At 42.3% G+C, this 17,604-nt stretch overlaps 1 protein-coding gene across 1 annotated transcript; it reads left to right on the top strand.

The window, feature by feature from the left end:
* Positions 1-4,117: 4,117 nt before the first annotated feature.
* On the top strand, positions 4,118-4,845 carry PtA15_15A315 (uncharacterized protein; the record flags this gene model as incomplete). The annotated part of the gene is made up of 2 exons (XM_053163509.1): positions 4,118-4,162; positions 4,234-4,845. The coding sequence occupies 2 exons, from the start codon at positions 4,118-4,120 to the stop codon at positions 4,843-4,845; spliced, it is 657 nt and encodes a 218-aa protein (XP_053027477.1).
* Between the last annotated feature and the right edge of the window lie 12,759 nt (positions 4,846-17,604).

Raw genomic sequence — 17,604 nt, 5'->3', positions numbered from 1 at the left:
ACGTGTGTCTTGCCTCAACCTGGCTGCTGCCTCAATCCCAATTCATGTAGAGATCATTAGGAATCAGGGTTTACACCCACCAAAATATGAAACAATTCTCCATTATAATCTGAATTATCATGCTGTTATTAAATATGACCCCCTAGCTTGTAGTCTTAGAACCCTGAATAACAAGTAACTATTTTCTCTCATGATTTTCTGTCTATCCTCTTGGATTGAGATGCTTTATATCTGTTTTTTTTTGCTGTAACATCCTTTTCTTTTTCATCATTTTCTTTTTTTATCTTGTTCACTTCTCTCTTGGCCACAGTTTGATCATACGTTTACATAGTCTCATTCAGTCTGAATACAAGAAATAGATTCATCTTGGCTCTCCCCATAAATTTTGATTATGTCACTTGTGTACCACCAGAGTGCTCAATTGAGTCTGCTTGAAAGCCTCTGTCTTCATTCCCCCATGGCTTCACCAGGGGAGATATGTTCCCACTCTCCAAGGAGTTCCAGAGCTGAATTTTATGTGAGTTTTGGTTGCATAAAATCAGATGTGTATTAGGAAATGATTCTGGAGTGTGTCAGAAACAAATCAGAAGTTTTTTTATAATTGTGTTGAAAGTGATTTGGGAGTCAATGAAATGTTTTGTAGAAACTTCCCATGATATAAGGGGAGCTTTATTCCATGTGAGAATGCAGGCCTAGGTGAACAACATTGGTCTCATGACTTGAGAAAGATTTTGGGATCTAATTCAGCTGCAAACAAAGGTAAGAAAAGTAAGCCCTTGTTGAAGTTGTCCGCAGTCCAAAACCAGTGCAGTGTAGTTGGAAAACTGATAACATTCTATGGAGGTATACAGGTAAAACACTTGCAAGCAGGAAGAACAAGCTTGAGGAAAACCCCAGCTAGAAGAGACTCGCCGAAAGGACCACAGCAAGCGCCAAAGGTAAGCAGCTGGACACCACGGCGTCGGATGTCCCATTAAGGTCTCACTTGAAGCTTAATTCAAATGGGTACTGCTTGATAGTTATAAACAAGAATTTGAATAATATTTGAACATTATTCTGGAAATATTCAAAAAATATGGGAAATTTCCTGTGGAACAGGGTTGGTGACAGCCGTAATGAATTGATTTTCATTTTATTCTCATTTGAAGCAACTTCAAAGCTACTTCTTAGTTTTTTGTCAGTGGTGTAGCTCATTTTGGAATGCCTGTATCATATAACCCTTCACTTTAAACAGATTCATCTTTACTAAAACCCAATAAATGATCTAAATTTCCAAAAATTTGAAATTCACTCACTGCAAAAAAAAATTGGTCAACTTCTTGCAGTTGACATGCGTGATACTCAAGCCAAGCTGCCATTGTAACTCCACCTGAATGCACAAGTGCCTTTTTTGGCAAAGCCAATGTGCAAGGTGCCCAGTGACTGTGCATTGAAGCTTGGGTTTAGTCAAACCTTGAGTAAGGCTGGCGTAAAACCACAAGCTTCCTCAGAGTTACCGCATGTCAACTGCTCCCAGTTGACACAGTTTTTTTTGCAGTGACTTATACTTTCATTTCAGCCATTGTGTCTTTACAGTTCCAACTGAGTTCCAGTTGACTTCCAGCTTATTGGTTCCAACCAATTTCTGCATGAGTTTTAGATGAGTTCCAAATGATTTCCAGATTTGATCATTATTTCTTAACATTAGCACTGTTCACGTAAGAAATCTATGACCATGGTGAGAGATATACATCAGCATACTTTCCCAGCCAAATTGGCTGGCACAATGGGATAAACTTTATTTCAATCTTGCTGATGTTTAGCTTACGTGAAGAGTGCTATTATGTTCATCAAAGGCCTCCAGCACATTTATATAAAGAATTTTACATATGACACTCCCTGGAGCAACAAAGGGTAGTTACGCTACATGTAACAAATAGATAATGGTAACTTCACAGATATTTTGTCATTATCTACACTTTACATATAATGGTGGTGCAATTAAATTATTGCACCACATTACAGCCCTTCTTCTTATGTTTGTTGCGTTATCAGGGCACACAGGGCCCCTGATAACAAGCAAGTATTGAGGCCAAAACAGCCTTAAATGGTCCTTTTTTGCGTTATCCAGGGGATAAAGCAATAACAGGCCGGATAATGCAATAATGTGACTCTTCTTTGAGACCCATTGCGTTACGTGTGGGGCTTAAAAAGATCCCTTTATTAGTAAATTGGAGCCCCAGGTAACAAGGGTAGTTATGTTAACCAAATTGTGTGGATATCACAACGTAACACAACTACCCTTTGTTGCTGGAGAGTGGGAATAGATCTCCCCTGGTCCTTATATCACAACGTTTACCAAAATCTAGTTTTGATCCCTTCTTCAAGCTCTAAATATGTCTTTGGAGTATCCCACATCCCAAAAATTTGATTTCCTTCTCACTAAGTCACTGGGGATTGATTCTGCTTCTCTGAAATCACAAAACATAAAATTTCCAAATGCCTTGTGTACTACAGAGGCCTTTGATGCAACCTCAAGGCCTCAGTGCCCAGTGAAAAATTGAAAGCTTCTTTCCACCAACATCTAATTCCAACTTTGAAGATTTTGATAAATTTTTGGGTCTTTTGCTTGGCAATGGATTCCGGGTACCCAATGGTCATCTTTATAATCAAACTATCAATCCCTCCAAGCAATTTATATGGCAGCAATAGAAAAAAAATGATCAAGCAAGCACAAGCTGAATTTCCATAAAAAATAGGAGAAATATCAATTGCCTCCACTTCTGGAATGCACAGCTTTGTGGAGGAAAAATTTATAAATACCACATTGTGGAGCTCCTACTGTTCAACTTCCAGGCAGTAGGCAGTTTTTGAAAGGGAAATTCAAAGGTGCTGTTTATGCTTTCTTTGGGCGAGTTCAAAATAATTGAGAAGGAAGGATTGGATAATAGTTTATAAAAAAATGGATTCTTTCCCCAGCAGCACTGCACCCCCAAGCACAGAAAACTTTTGCAGATCTTTCACGCAAAAAATGTGATGAAATATCTGTCCTCCTGCAATTGGTTTGAAAACCAGATAAAAATGAATAAAAACATCACTAGGAGTGTCTTGGAAAAAAATTGGGGTCCATACTGTTAAAAAACATTCAAAATTCATTTTGACACCTGCAGATTCTAGTTACTCTGTTTTTCACCCCACATAGGACCAGATATGACCCGGATAATGCAGCTTCTCATCATTTAGACATGCAATCTACTTATAAAACACATTTTTCCTGCTTGCTGACAGCTTCAGGTTGATATAGAGATGCAATGTAGGCACCTGTTGGCACTCAGGTACCCAGAACCTGCCAGCAGGTACTCTGAATAAAGTCTGGATAAAACAGTTTCAATTCAATATGCAGGGGATGTAAGTTGATTGCATCAAATCATAAACTTCCAAGCAGAAAAACACCCAAAAACTCAAGGTAGAGCATTGATTCTAAGATTGTACATAAGAAAATTATCACCCAATTGTTTTATGGTTTTATGATTTTATGTTTCAGATGTTTTTTGATTTCAACTTTCATCACCCCTATTATATTTCATGGGCAGTTATTTTTACATGAAGTGTGGCACCCATGATTCCCATCAAGCCAACATGAAGCACTGACTCAAAAACACCCAACCTGTCACATTTCTTATCAACAATCAAGTGTTCTACAAACCCATCAAGTCAAAGATTCACAAACACTTGGCGGCCAGGAATGAAGCTTTTCATCTTAATTCTAGTTGAGTTCAAGTAGACTTTATAAAACTGAAACTAGCAAACCCACAAACTGACTATGCATAGAACCTGTCACCTGGCCTTTTTTAATTTTAGTCTTCTTTTATCCTGCTAGCTACGGCCGTTTGCCCGCGGCTGCCAGAAAGTGATCTGGAAGATAGCTTTGAGTTACGAGGGGAAATTCACCTGCCTGGAGCATCTTTAGAGTCAGATCCTCGGCAGGAAATTCGCGCGCCAACCAGTGAGAGAAGCAGGTCTCGTTTTCCAGGTGCAAGAGCATTGGCATGGATACGTCGGCGCCTTCGTGGCCGCCGTGGTCCCATGAGCGAGCGACGTGCTTCTGATCCCTTGCGAATGGCAATCACGGCACAGCATGGCTGGTATATGGTACTCTACGATGGAAGCATCCTTACCTGTAGTAAGTAGAGTTTGTGTTTCTGGCCCAATGTTGAAATTGCTGCTATTAGTATTACTAATCTATCCTGCAAGGGCTTAGCGTCCCACGATCTCCAGCAGCAAGAGTTGGAAGCCAGGAGATTGGCTTTTGATAGGAATACCATCATTTCGGCATATATGCCTTATAACCAGCAATTGCACACCAAAAGCACTGAGCAGTGTATAATCTCATTGGACCAAGCTGTACACATGCTAGCCACCACAGAAGCTAGCCAGCATTGTGAAAATAATGCACTTGAAAATCCTCAGCATGCCGGAGGTGGACTTGAAAGCGCCAATAGCGAATCAAAGAACCTTCAGCATCAACAAGCCCAAGCTTACAGTCAGGAGGATAAGCGCACCAATGATGATGAACCCAACAGCAATCACGATGAAAACTCAACTTCTAATCCACCCAATCCACAAATAGTGGATGTAGTTGTCGGCAATCAAGGCCAGGATCCATGTGCAATCTGTCTGGAAAAATTTGAGCCGCCCGTCCAAGATGCCATGAATCAGTGGGCCTTCTCTACCGTTGCAAGGATGAGGCAGTGCGGACATTACTTTCACCCCAAATGCATTCAACCGTGGCTGGTAGAATACAGAAATGATGGATGTCCAACTTGTCGTGCGCTTCCAACTCCTGAGGCTGAACATTTGCCGTAAAGGCTTCAGAAGATAGGACTTCCTCCCAGCTTGACACTTGAAATTCTGCTTGTCTAGAATCACCATACATACACGTTTTTATAACTCTTGTTCAAAGCATGCATCATTTCTCTGGCCTGTTGCGGGACTCCCTTCCTTCTTGCTGCCCAAAATATGTCTCTGATTATGCTCTAAAATCCTATAAATGTGTTGTGTTCCTTACTACAGAAATCATGAAACATGTAGACTTGGGAATGCTCTGTGCGCTGAATAAATTGCTTGATGCACTTATGGTGTTCAAAGTTGGATTGCAAAATTTTATGCATGCATCTACATATAACTAAAGAAATGGCCTCTGGGGGCCAAACAAACCAGTACAAATACCTGTCATGCGAGTAACACAGGCGTCGGTATGCAAGTGACGCCGGCGTTGATACTTTTTTGTATTAACCGCGTCCGTTCAATGCAGAGTCCGTTCCCTCTGAATTGACTCTGCTTGAACGGACTCCTGGTGTGACTCTCTGAAAGGATTTGGTAAGAGAGTTTGCTCTTCTGCTTGAACAGACCAGCAACTCCATTAAATCAGACTCCAGAGTCATGTTGTCAAGTCTGTTCAAGCAGACTCATCAAGTGGACTTGGTGATCAAATTTCACCGAGTCCGCTCCACCATATTGCTTGAATGGACTCTTATCACACATCAATAATCAATCCCGTTCAAGCAGATTGCTCAAACAGACTCTTACAGACCCCAGTTCCATTCAAGCAATGTTAAACTGATAATTGATCTGCATGAATTCAGCAATCATAACACCTACATAATTCCCCTCATCATATATGCTTGACAATCCCATCATCATCAACTTTCACACTCTCTTCATTCTCAACAATCCCATTATCATCAATTCTTGCCCTCCCATCATTACTAGCAATATTCACATTCCCATGTTCTTCTTCTCTGTGGCAGGAGCATCAACATTCTATTTATCAGCCTCAAGATTTTCCTCATACTCAACAATCAAATAATCCAAATCATGAGTGGTCTTCATCCCCAAATTTCCATCAACATTGACAACAGACCCCCGCATACACAGTATCATCAAAATCATGAATCTCCTGACAATTTCAATTGTCAAACACAAAACCAATCTAAACACAGTATCATCTAAATCATGAATCTTCTTACAATTTCAATCCTCAACCACAAAACCAATCTGAACACAGCTCACACAAATCTCCATCCCAGCATGGAAATAACAATCATGGCAACCACACCTCCAGGTTGTCTATTTTTAACTTGCTCAACTCCCAGATTGCTTCACCAAGAAATATGCAGAGTCCATTTCAAACTTATGAATATTCTTCAAATCTATCCCCTGTGCAAATACCCGCAAACTGGAATGACCCACCTGGAATTGATTTGGGCCTTATTCAGGAACAAATTGATTCAAGTTTATCTCAAGAGCAGGATTTTTAAATAATCCTCCTGCTGGAAATTTGGTTGAACATGATTTCACAGGTAACCATTCCTTTGGAAATATTCCAAGAATCATGTAAACAGACCAAATGCATGGTGTTGGACTGAGCCTCCTGGGTTCAGGCCAGAAAATTTGAGGGCAGTGAGATGTTGTGTGAAGTGTCAAGCCATAATCTTCACAGGATAAACAACCTAACTTTGCTGCCGCCAAGGCAGGATCACTTCATAAAAACCACCCCCACCCCCTGAATTGCTTCAGATCTTCAAAATTACATATCAACCCAATATACCTGAGGGAAATCAACTCATTCTATCCATCCACTTGATGAATAGCAACTTCACATTTACATCTCTTGGAGTCAATGCCTCAACCAGAGATGCACTCAACAATCAAGGTGAAGGTATCCATACATTCAAAGTGAAGGGTACAATTCACCGTTAACATTGGAAGTTTGCTTCCACTTTCACAGGAATTCCCCAAATTCTTACAGCTGAACATATATGACACAGAAAATGAGTTTGAAAACCACAGAGTTCATGGTCAAGATCTACTTCCAGGACTTATGCAAAGAATCTAAACAATCCTTCACCATTAATATCCTCTCATGCAACAGTTTGAATTTGTTCCATCTGAAATAAATCCAAATCACTCAATAAGGCTTACTGATAATGCTGCAAATGTGGATCAAAGAGTTTACAAACTCCCAACAGGTGACCAAATTGCTTAATAATAATGCTCAGGAACCTTGATTGGACAATGGGGCTTTGTAATGGAACCAGGTTGGGCCCAAATGTGATTTACACAAGAGTTGTATCAGGTAACAGAGTTAATGATTCTGTGCCCATCCCTCAGAGTCCCATTCCTTTCACATCTGACCCAGATAAGTCTGGAGCTGTCTGGACTGCCTTTCAAGCTCATACACAAGAGATTTCCTGTCAATCTGGCCTCCTCCCTCACAATCAATAAATCTCAAGGTCAAAAGATTGGTAATTTTGGCATTGTACTTCATGAACCTGTGTTTTGCATTGTCAAGAAGCAAGTCAAGCCAAACTACTAAGGTAGTCATTCCACAGCCTGAAAGTGGCCACCCTTCATAACAAACTTCAAAAATTGTTTAAAAGGAATTTCTCTCACATTTTCAGAGTTTTTGAGTATCTCTCATCACCATTTTTCCAAATATTTACTTTTTCAGTAAGACATTTTGTGTCTTTTCCCAAAATAAAATGCCCTTATTTCACCCAGTTTTCACTTGAAATGTTGTGTTTTGACCTATTTTTCAGTTGAAATTTGGTTTCTCCTTTGACTGAATGTATAGTCACCCTGAAATTGCATCATCAAAGGGTTGAAAATTTTATGTCATTTCCTTTGCGCTGTCCCATTCCCTTTTGGGCCTTTTACATCCTGTGACTTTCACACCCCCTGTAACCCTAAATTTGGGGGCTATGCCCTTGCTGTGATTTACAAACCCCTATGACTTTAACACCCCCTGGAACCCCAAATTTGGGGGCTTCCCCTTTATCCCTTGCTGTGATTTACAAACCCCTATGACTTTAACACCCCCTGGAACCCCAAATTTGGGGGCTTCCCCTTGTAAATCATAAAATCATAAAATCTTTTTTGCAGGGGATATGACTGTCTGATTATGTAATACAAAATTTCCTCACCAAAATATTTTTATGATTTTATGATTTATCCAAGTTTATTAAAATCACAGAAACACAGAAGGCAAGATCATGGTTTTTGCCTGTGCTCATGAGCAAAAAGCACATAAAAAGTTGAAAATAATCCCCAAATACCCCAGAGGACACCTCGGATTGACCCTCCAGCTTGTGCCACAGCAACAAGCAAAAGTGGGCCGGTCAAATTGAATTTCAAGGGGGGCCTAATCAAATGATTAGCGCGCTCCATGGAGGGGGTAGGACAAAACCGGATCCCCTGGGGGGACAAGCACCCCAACCTCACTCACTTTAAATAGCCTCCAGTCAATACAATTCACCCATGGTACGTTTTCTTTCTGCTATGTATTGTCGTGCTCATTGTTGCCGCAGCCACGGCCTGTTGATATGCTGACCACCCCTTGCTTTTCCGCCACCGCACATGTCCACCTCACCGCGCCATCTTGAAATTTGACAAACCCCTTGCGGCATGATCGACATGGCCATATCAACCACGGGTCTCCCAACCGTCGCCTTGTAGCACACCTGCCACCAGCCACATGCGTGTGATGAAGAGACGATGAACATGGACCAAAAGTTGGGCGCTTCCCCAATGGCTCCGTTGCCCCAAATTATCAGCCAGTTTCACGCGGCTGCCTCCAGACACCCAGCTGGCTTACCGCCCTCGCAGCCAATCAAAACACCCAATTCTCCGCCTCCTAGCGTAACCATTGCCGTTCGCGTGCTTGGATGCAGCCCAGCTCCTCCCGACAAAGCCCACGCTCTTTGGACAGCGGGACTCCGCTTAGCTCACCCACCCGGCTCTGCCATGGGCCTGTGCCTCCAAGTCAGGTGAGGACGACTGCTCTCCCTCTCAACTCCACCCCCAGAGGTATCCGTTGAAACCCAAAGCTGTGTTGGTGACACCCGCTCGCGCAAAGGCCTCGGTAGTATATAGCCTAATCTCGGCTACACCAGTGCTCCATCCTCTCCAACGAACAGCCGGCCGAAGAAAGATGCCCGCCTCAACGTGAGTCTCACTGCCTCTTGCCTCTCCAGCTCTGTCCTGGCATCTGACAGGCCTGATCTCAACCTTACTTGCAGCACCGTTCCTAATCTTTGACCTGCCAATTAGGTCTCATTGGCCGAGAAGCAGGCCAAAATCGGCAAGCAATTCCCATAGGTGCCTTCTAGCGTCACGCCGGGCTTGTTGAAGAGTCCCCCATTGGCCGGCTCGGGCAGCCAGGAAGGCCACGACTCAACTTTGAACTCGAGCACAAGCACCTAGCTTCTGTCGCAAGCCGTCACTCGGGAGGAAGTGCTCCAAGGGCCGTGGCCTGGAAGCTGCCCACTCACACTTCTTCAACGTCCTCCACTACATCCCTGGCCAGAAGGGCAGCGTCTCGGATCTCAGAAGGCCACTCATCGCTGGTGGCCCTGGGTGCCCTTTTCGGCGCTCAGCCCGGGCCTCAAGGTGCTCAACTGCCGGTCGCTCCGCCGGCAAGTCAAGAGTAACCATATGCGACCGATGCTCAGCCGGGAAATCCGGCCTCTGGCGTGTTTGGCGCGGGCCTTTTCCAGACCATCAAGGCGCATGATTGTAAACAACACCCCCTTTGCTGAAGTGTAACAAGACATAAGGGAGGCTTGACCAAATACTGAATTCGCCGAGATTGCCTGAATGATATTTCTTTTTGTTTGCTTTTTTCACTGCAGTAAATTAACCTAGAATACCATGTCTTTCCCGACACTTTCCTTTTTAATTATGCTTTATTATATTCATAATTATCAGCAACAAACAAAACAAAAAAGCAGTTTAAACATGGTGAGACTGAAGGGTGTGGCCACAGAACCAAATTCATTGACATGGCACTCCTCTTACATAATGCCTGACTGATATTTTGTTCTTCTGGCCTATTTCACAACAGCAGGTCAAACTAGAATGTCATCTACCTAAACATGATAAGATTATATTTCTTACCTATTGACAACAGTTCTTGCAGATTGATTCCATTTGATGGTCTGCTGATCAAGGTATCAGTTTCATATCTCAACTGTACAAGTGCCCTGGCTAGGCAGCATGTTCAGCTGTAGTTAAGTGACTTGAAGAGTTTGACCTTAGAGCATCTCCAAGGGAGTTGCTATATCAGGTTGCTAATCCACACCAGGTGATCACTTAAAATCTTCATCTTTCTACCCAGTTGTAAACTAAAAAATCCCTCAAGACTTTGGCCCCTGGGGGGTAGGCTTAACAAGCCTCTTTGAGGGACTTAGAGCATCCATAATGCAGACACTCCTCCCCACAAAAGTATGCGCCAAAAACAGCTTACATAAGCTGGAGGTGCATACAAGATACTTAGTCATCTATTTCGCCCGCAAATGCAGTTGAGGGCCTGGATTAGCGCTAATCCCAGAGTAAGCTAATCTGCTACTGCTCAACACCATATTAACACAAACTGGCTTGGTAAGATTCAGGTTCATAGGACCACAGCACACCTCTATTGAACCAGGTCATGTAAATATGGGCAAAAATGCACTTCTGTTGCGGGCAAAACTTGGGGTTTGTGCTGGAAAAAAAAATCCAATAGCATTTAAATGAGTATGTTCATAAATGCAACACTGCAAGAGCTACGCTTCGCTACAAAAAGCGGCGCTTTTGCGTAGCGAAGCGGAAACACGCTACTCTGGATCCAGAATAGCGTTAGCGCTAGCGGAAAATCGCTACTTTGAGCGGTAGCGAAGCGCCAGAACCGCTACTGCAGTTTTGGCCTGCGCGTAGCGAAGCGCTTTTTTTTGCCGCTTCGCTACAGTATAGCGCAGCGGAAAAATTGACGCTTTTTGGCGCTAATAGCGCTTTTTAGCGCCAAAAGCGTAGCGAACCGGGTCGCTTTTGTGCCAAAAGCGTAGCGGGCATCTCTGCCTTTTGGTGGAAAATGCCACAAATAGTACACAAACATCAATCCTCCATCATTTTATGATGTGCAGTATTGATGTTTGAATGGTGCTATGGTAGCGCAGCAAAATCACTACAGTAGCGTTTTTTCCGCTACTATAGCGAGAAGCGTAGCGAATTGCCGCTACTCTGCGCTAAAAAAAGCGCGCTATTTTCTTTAATTTTTTACCCTTAAGAAATGTAGCGAATAGCGAAGCGCCAAGTCCGCTACAAAAAGCTTAGCGAAGCGAGGCTAAAACCGCTACGCTTTTGCTACGCTGCCGCTTTCTGTAGCGTAGCTCTTGCACTGTTGACAAATGTAATCTTCACCCTCACCATGAAATGTTTTATTTTCAGCCATGTGCTATTTTTGCAACTATTTTTGGACTGCTTAGTACATCTTTCTCATGACCTCAAGCAATTTTGCTACCACTGCCAGCTCTGAACAACTACATGAGTGTGTCAGTTCAAAAAGAAAATCCAAAATTGCTACCAAATTGCAGTTATTCATGAGCATTGTTTTGGAAAAAAAAGTTGTATGACTGGTTACATGAGCCAGTTCAGCAGAGGATTGCCCGGGTCCTACACTCATTCATCTGTAGCTTGAGAGAAAATCTGGGGTTGTAGTGCTTGTGGCATTCTGTGAGAGAAAGCTAAAATCAGATCTGTTAAATCAACCACTACTTAGAAATCCAGCAATTTGATCTGCATGTAACTATTATCACCCATGGCAGGCAGCCTGTCAAGGGTGAAAAAATACTCCCTTGGTACCCTGCAGCGGCAAAGCCACTTCAAACTCTAGAGAGAATTATTTTTGCAGATCCAATTTGATCAGGGCTTCTGGAGGTGTGAGAGGGCGTCAAGTTGCAAATATTGTGAAGGTAAGTAAGGGGAGTTGGGGTGAGTTAATGCTAGATTTTTGGGAATTGTATTAGTTCCCTGCAGCGGCGAAGCCGCCTTGGACTCTAGTCTACATATAACTAAAGGAATAGCCTCTGGGGGCCAAACAAACCTGTACAGTTATCTGTCATGCGAGTAACGCCGGCGTCAATATCCTGTACAAGTTTATGTCATGCAAGTAACTCCGGCGTTGGTATGCACAACGGTGGGCAAGCTACGCTAACCGTAGCGTTAGCGTGGCGTAGCGTAGCGGAATTCCGCTACATTTTAGCGTAGCGTTAGCGGAATTGCGCCTTTCTGCGCTAATGCTACGCGCAAAGGGTGCACAGCTAATTTAGCTGTTAGCGTAGCGTTAGCGCAGATGCGCGCAATTGCGCTAACGCTACACACGCAGGGCGCAAAAGAGCGCGCGCTACGGTGCGCCACAGTGCTTTTAGCTGGAAAAAAAGGCCTTTTTTCCGCTAAAAGCGCTGTAGCGCAGCGTAGTGACTGTAGCGGCGCGCTAACACTAACAAAAAATTGGCGCCCTGTTAGCGCCGCTGAAACGTAGCGCAGCATAGCGGCGCTAACAGCGCGCTAACGCTACTCAAAAATGGGCGGGCGCTTTTTGACGCTACGCTAACGCTAAGTGGCCCTGTAGCGTAGTGTAGTGTAGCGGCCCAACGTTGGTATGCATGTAACGCCGGCGTCAATGCTCTTTTTGTATTAAGGAGTCCGTTCAAGCAGCTTTGGGTGAGACGTCACCATTTCAGTTCAAATCAGACTGCTTGAACGGACTCGCTCAAGTCCCAGCAGCCAGCTCTGTGTCTCTGGAATATGTGTGCCAGTCTTCTGGAACGGAATGGCGACGCGGCACACCCACAACTTTGTATGGCGTGCCTGTAAGTTTAACAGAATCCATTCAACCCATCCGTACTGCATGTCTGTAAGAGACTCCGTTCAGCACCAGATGCTTGAACGGACTCGCTTCCAGATGTGTCACCGGTAAAAGTGAACACATTGATAACCACTTCCGTTACAAATCTGCTTCATCAGACTCAGCTGCACACCAACAACTGAGTCTGTTGAAGCAGTCTGCTTTATCAGGCTTGGCTACATACACTCCAACAACTGGCCATCAGACACCACCCACTTTGATGAGTATACTGTCCCACTCATCAATTCACACCTCAATTAAATTCCCTATTCTGATTCTCAAATCTTTTCATTTTTCATTGCAAAAATGCAAAAATCCATTGAACATTTGTGAAGAGCTTATGCAGCATAAAGGCAAAGTACATTCAGAAAAAGGAAATGATCTGTTGCAGCATTTTCTTCCCTTTCATTTTCTTTTCAAAATGCACAAAACAAGGCTGCCATACAAAGGGGTCTTATTGATCCTCATTATTTACATATAACTCAAGATATAGGGTCTGGGGGCCAAACAAACCCATACAAAATCTGTCTATGCAAGTAACGCCGGCGTTGGTATGCATGTAACGCCGGCATTGATTTTAATTTTGCTTGAACAGACAGGGTGAGACATCTATAACCCAGTCTGTTCAAGCAGATTGTTGGGTGTATACCAGCCATTGGGTGAAGGAAGTTGGAGCCGCTTCACACCTCCTCAGCAAGGCATACTCGCGCTCTCTGGAGGACTGCGGCCATCAAGACTGAGTGGACAACTCCAAGTCTGCTGGAAGGACCCCATAAATTTATACTCCATCCCTGGACTCCGTTCAACGGACTTGCTTTGACTCGGTTCAGTGTTCCCTTAGGGATGTGCAGATTGCTTGGACAGATATCCACACCGGTAATTGTCTTCAATATCATTGATAACCACTTCCACAACAATTCTGCTTCATCAGACTTGGCTTCACACCAACAACCAAGTCTGTTGAGGCAATCAGCTTCATTGGACTTGGTTACACATCTATAACCTTGAAAATGGCTGATTGTACCCATCTGAACCTTCAACATAACACATTATATAAACAACACAATCAACACAATCTGCTTTTAGTTCCCCCCAACCAATCCACTCGTCAGACACCACCCACTACTATCCTCCTCATCACACCTCAATTAACTTCCCCGTTCTGATTAATAATCCTTTGCTTTTTTTCATTGCAAAAATGCAACAATCCAATGAACAATTGAGAAGAGCTTATGCTGCAGAACAGCAAGCTAGATTCAGAGAAACACAACATTATTTTGCAGAATCTTCTTCCCCTTCACTTTCTTTTCACAATAAAAAAAATGAGACTGCTATACAAAGAAGTGGTTTAACAAGATTTCCCATATTTGTAATGATCTAGATAATCTTCATGTACACAAAACTACCAGTACAGGATAAATTTTGGACAACAACTTTGGCATTCAACAGACCCGCCACTTTGGTAATCAACAGACCAGCCACTTTGGTATTCATTAGAACAGCCACTTTGGTAATCATCAGACCAGCCACTTTAAGAGAATACATACCATCACAACACACTTCAAGAAGGTTTTATAACCCTGATTTTCATTTTCCCATTCCATCACAAAAATTTTCAAGGGGGGTTTCTAATCCAGATTTTCATTTTCCCAAACATTATGCAAGAACACCAAATCAAATGCAATTTCAACAACACCCACAACAACAATCCCAAAGTCAACTCCCCTGAAATTCTAATGAATGAAAATTCTTACCAGTTGTATAGGAGAATTTACAATGAACTAACAATCACAAGAGGAAATAACCACTTTATCATTGACAACTGCTGGGTCATGCCCTCCAATTCATACTTATCAGCCAAATTTCACTGTCACATCAATGTAGAAATTTGTGCAGTCAAATACCTGTACAAATATTATGATAAATCAGCCTTGGATGTTGAAGAAAATATTGATGGGGTGAATAGATTCAGAGATTATTGATGGGTAGCAGCTCCAGAAGCATGCTGGAGGATTTTCTCTTTCAAACTATCTGCAACTTATCTCTCCATATTTTTTTTTGACATCCAGGACTATACATGGCACCCCACAAGCAAAGAATGGAAGCCAAGGCAGAGGGGTTTTTTAATTGATAGAATTTATGCAGTTTATCCTTCTGATGCAGAAAGATGGCAGCTACTACTCAATCATGTCACTGGTGCAACCTCTTTTGATGATCTTTGTACATTTCAGAGACAAATTAACAGTTTTTGTTCAGCTGCTTTGGCCCGGGGTCTGTTGGAAAATGATCATTATTTGGAAGCCACAATGGCTGAAGCAAATGAAAAAATGATGCCATCTTATTTGCAAAAGTCATTTGGCATACTTATAGCAAAATTTCAACCTTAATACCCTCTGTGTTTAGGAAATTCTTCCTCCCATTACATGACTGAAGACTGGAGATCCATCAGGGATTTCAAGATGATGCACTCATGACAAATCAGATGATTGAAGTAATCAATCCAATCCTTTTACAAAATGGTCTTCAACATGTGGATATCTCATATTGACAATGCAAATCATTTGAACAATCAGCAGAGATCAGGCTTTGATCAGATCATCAATGCATGCTATTCAGAACAACCTGCTTGCTCCTTTAATGATGGTCCAGGGGGATCTGGAAAGACTTTCTGATACAACTGCTTACTGGAAAATGTCAGATCAACCCAAAGAGTTGCTATCACAGGTGCAAGAAGTGGTGAGGTCTCATTTTCCCAGTCATACCATCTTAATTTTTATTCTCTCTGAACCCACAGGAATTGTAGCTATGAACATGCCATATGGCAGGACTGCTCAGTTGAATTTTGGGATTCCTCCAAAGCTTCTGCAAAATTCAGTTTCTTCAATCACAAAACATTCTCAAAAGGCTGATGTGTTGAGGCAATCAAAGCTTATCATTTGGGATGAAGCCCCAATGACACATAGACATGCCCTTGAATTGGGAAACACTGAGACATATTACTCCAAGACTTGATGGATTCAGATCAACCCTTTGGTGGCAAGGTAATTGTACTTGGAGGTTATTTACGTCAGGTTTTACCAGTGGTGCGGAAGGGAACATGTCCCTAGATTTTTGATGCAAGCATTGTCAACTCTTACTGCTGGAGATACTTTCAACAAAATATCATCCAACTTCCAGACAACATGTGTGCAGCATGTGATCCTCAATTTCAGCAGTTTCTCTTATCCATTGGAGATGTGAAGTTATCACTCAATCAAACAACAAAATCAACCCACCTGCTTCTATGGTCATTCATGAGGGTTCTCAGGAGCAAAATTTGAATCATCTCATAAGACTGCAAGAATATTTCTTTAAAACAAATCAACTCTAGAATTCTAGAATCCATTCCATCTCAGGGGAGAACTTACACAAGCTTTGATTCTGTGGAAGATGATCCCCAAAACCTATATTTGCAAGAGTATATCAAAGGGTTGAACATCTCAGGGTTCCCACCTCATATTATTCAACTAAAACGTGGAGTGTCAATAATAATGCTCAGCAACCTTGATTGGACAATGGGAATTTTTAATGGAACCAGGTTGATTGTGGAAAACTTGGGTCCAAATGTGATTCACACAAGAGTCATATCAGGTAACAGAGTTAATGATTCTGTGGCTATCCCTCACATTCCTTTCATATCTGACCCAGACAAGTCTGGACTGCCTTTCAAGCTCATTTGAAAGCAATTTCCTGTCAATCTGGCTTTCTCCCTGAAAATTAATAAATCTCAAGGTCAAAGAATTGGAAATGTTGGTATTGTGCTTCATGAACCTGTTTTTAGTCATTGTCAGCTCTATGTTGCACTTTCAAGAAGCAAGTCAAGCCAAACTACAAATGTAGTGATTCCTCAGCCTGAAATTGGCCAGGCTTCATATGAAACTTAAAAACATTTTTTACAAGGAATTTCTTTCTCATGTTCAGAGTTTATGAATTAATTACCTCATCAATATTTCCCCAACAATTGTCTTTCCAGCACAACTTTTGTGTCTTCTTCAAAAAACTTGAATTTATTTCACCAGTTTGCACTAATTTTGGTTTCTTACCAAGTTTTCATTTCAAATTTTCTTTCCTTTGACTGAATGCCTGTTATTTAGATAGTCACCCAGGAATTGCAACATCAAAGTTTTGAAAAATCTAATCTGTTTCCTTTGAGCTGTCACATTACCCTTTTACCTTTCACCTCCTGTGATTGACAAACCCCTATGACTTTAACACCCCCTGTAACCCCAAATTTGGGGGCTTCCCCTTGTGCATGCATAAAATTATGCAATCCAACTTTGAACACCATAACTGCAGGGGCTGTTGATGCAAGTTGGCCAAGGAGATTTTTTTCTTCTTTTTCTTAAAGTCAAAAGAGAGGGTCATTGTGCCCCCATCAGCCTGTCCTCATGAACTTCTTGGGGTCACAGCAACAGTGGTTAATTATGATCTGATAAGATAACCCCCATTATCTGTGTAGTGTAGCGCTTGCTATTCCTATCCTCATGTTTAATTGTGACAGTATTGATGTTACTGTTAACAGTAACAGATGTGCAACATGATATTGGACCATTGACTGACATCCTTCAAAATATCTGCCTGTGCAGAAGGGCAGAAATCAGAAAATAAGTTAACAAGAGAGGGCAATTTTCCCCGCTTCATTCAATTAACTAACAGATAAAATGTTATGTTACCAGTAGCGTAAGTAAAACAGGCCAGGACTCAAGATTGTTTTTTTAGCAAAATGATCAATGATCAGGATGTTACTGTTGCTGGCAGCTTAGCACGCCCTCCAAGCTTACATGTTCCCACTCTTTCTCTTGCCCACCCGTGCATGCCAGTCATCTTCTTCACCATCTTCCTGATCTGGGATTGTTGGGAAA

Source organism: Puccinia triticina, chromosome 15A (assembly GCF_026914185.1).
Source record: "Puccinia triticina chromosome 15A, complete sequence".
Taxonomy (NCBI): domain Eukaryota; kingdom Fungi; phylum Basidiomycota; class Pucciniomycetes; order Pucciniales; family Pucciniaceae; genus Puccinia; species Puccinia triticina.
This window is presented reverse-complemented; position numbering and strand designations above follow the sequence as displayed.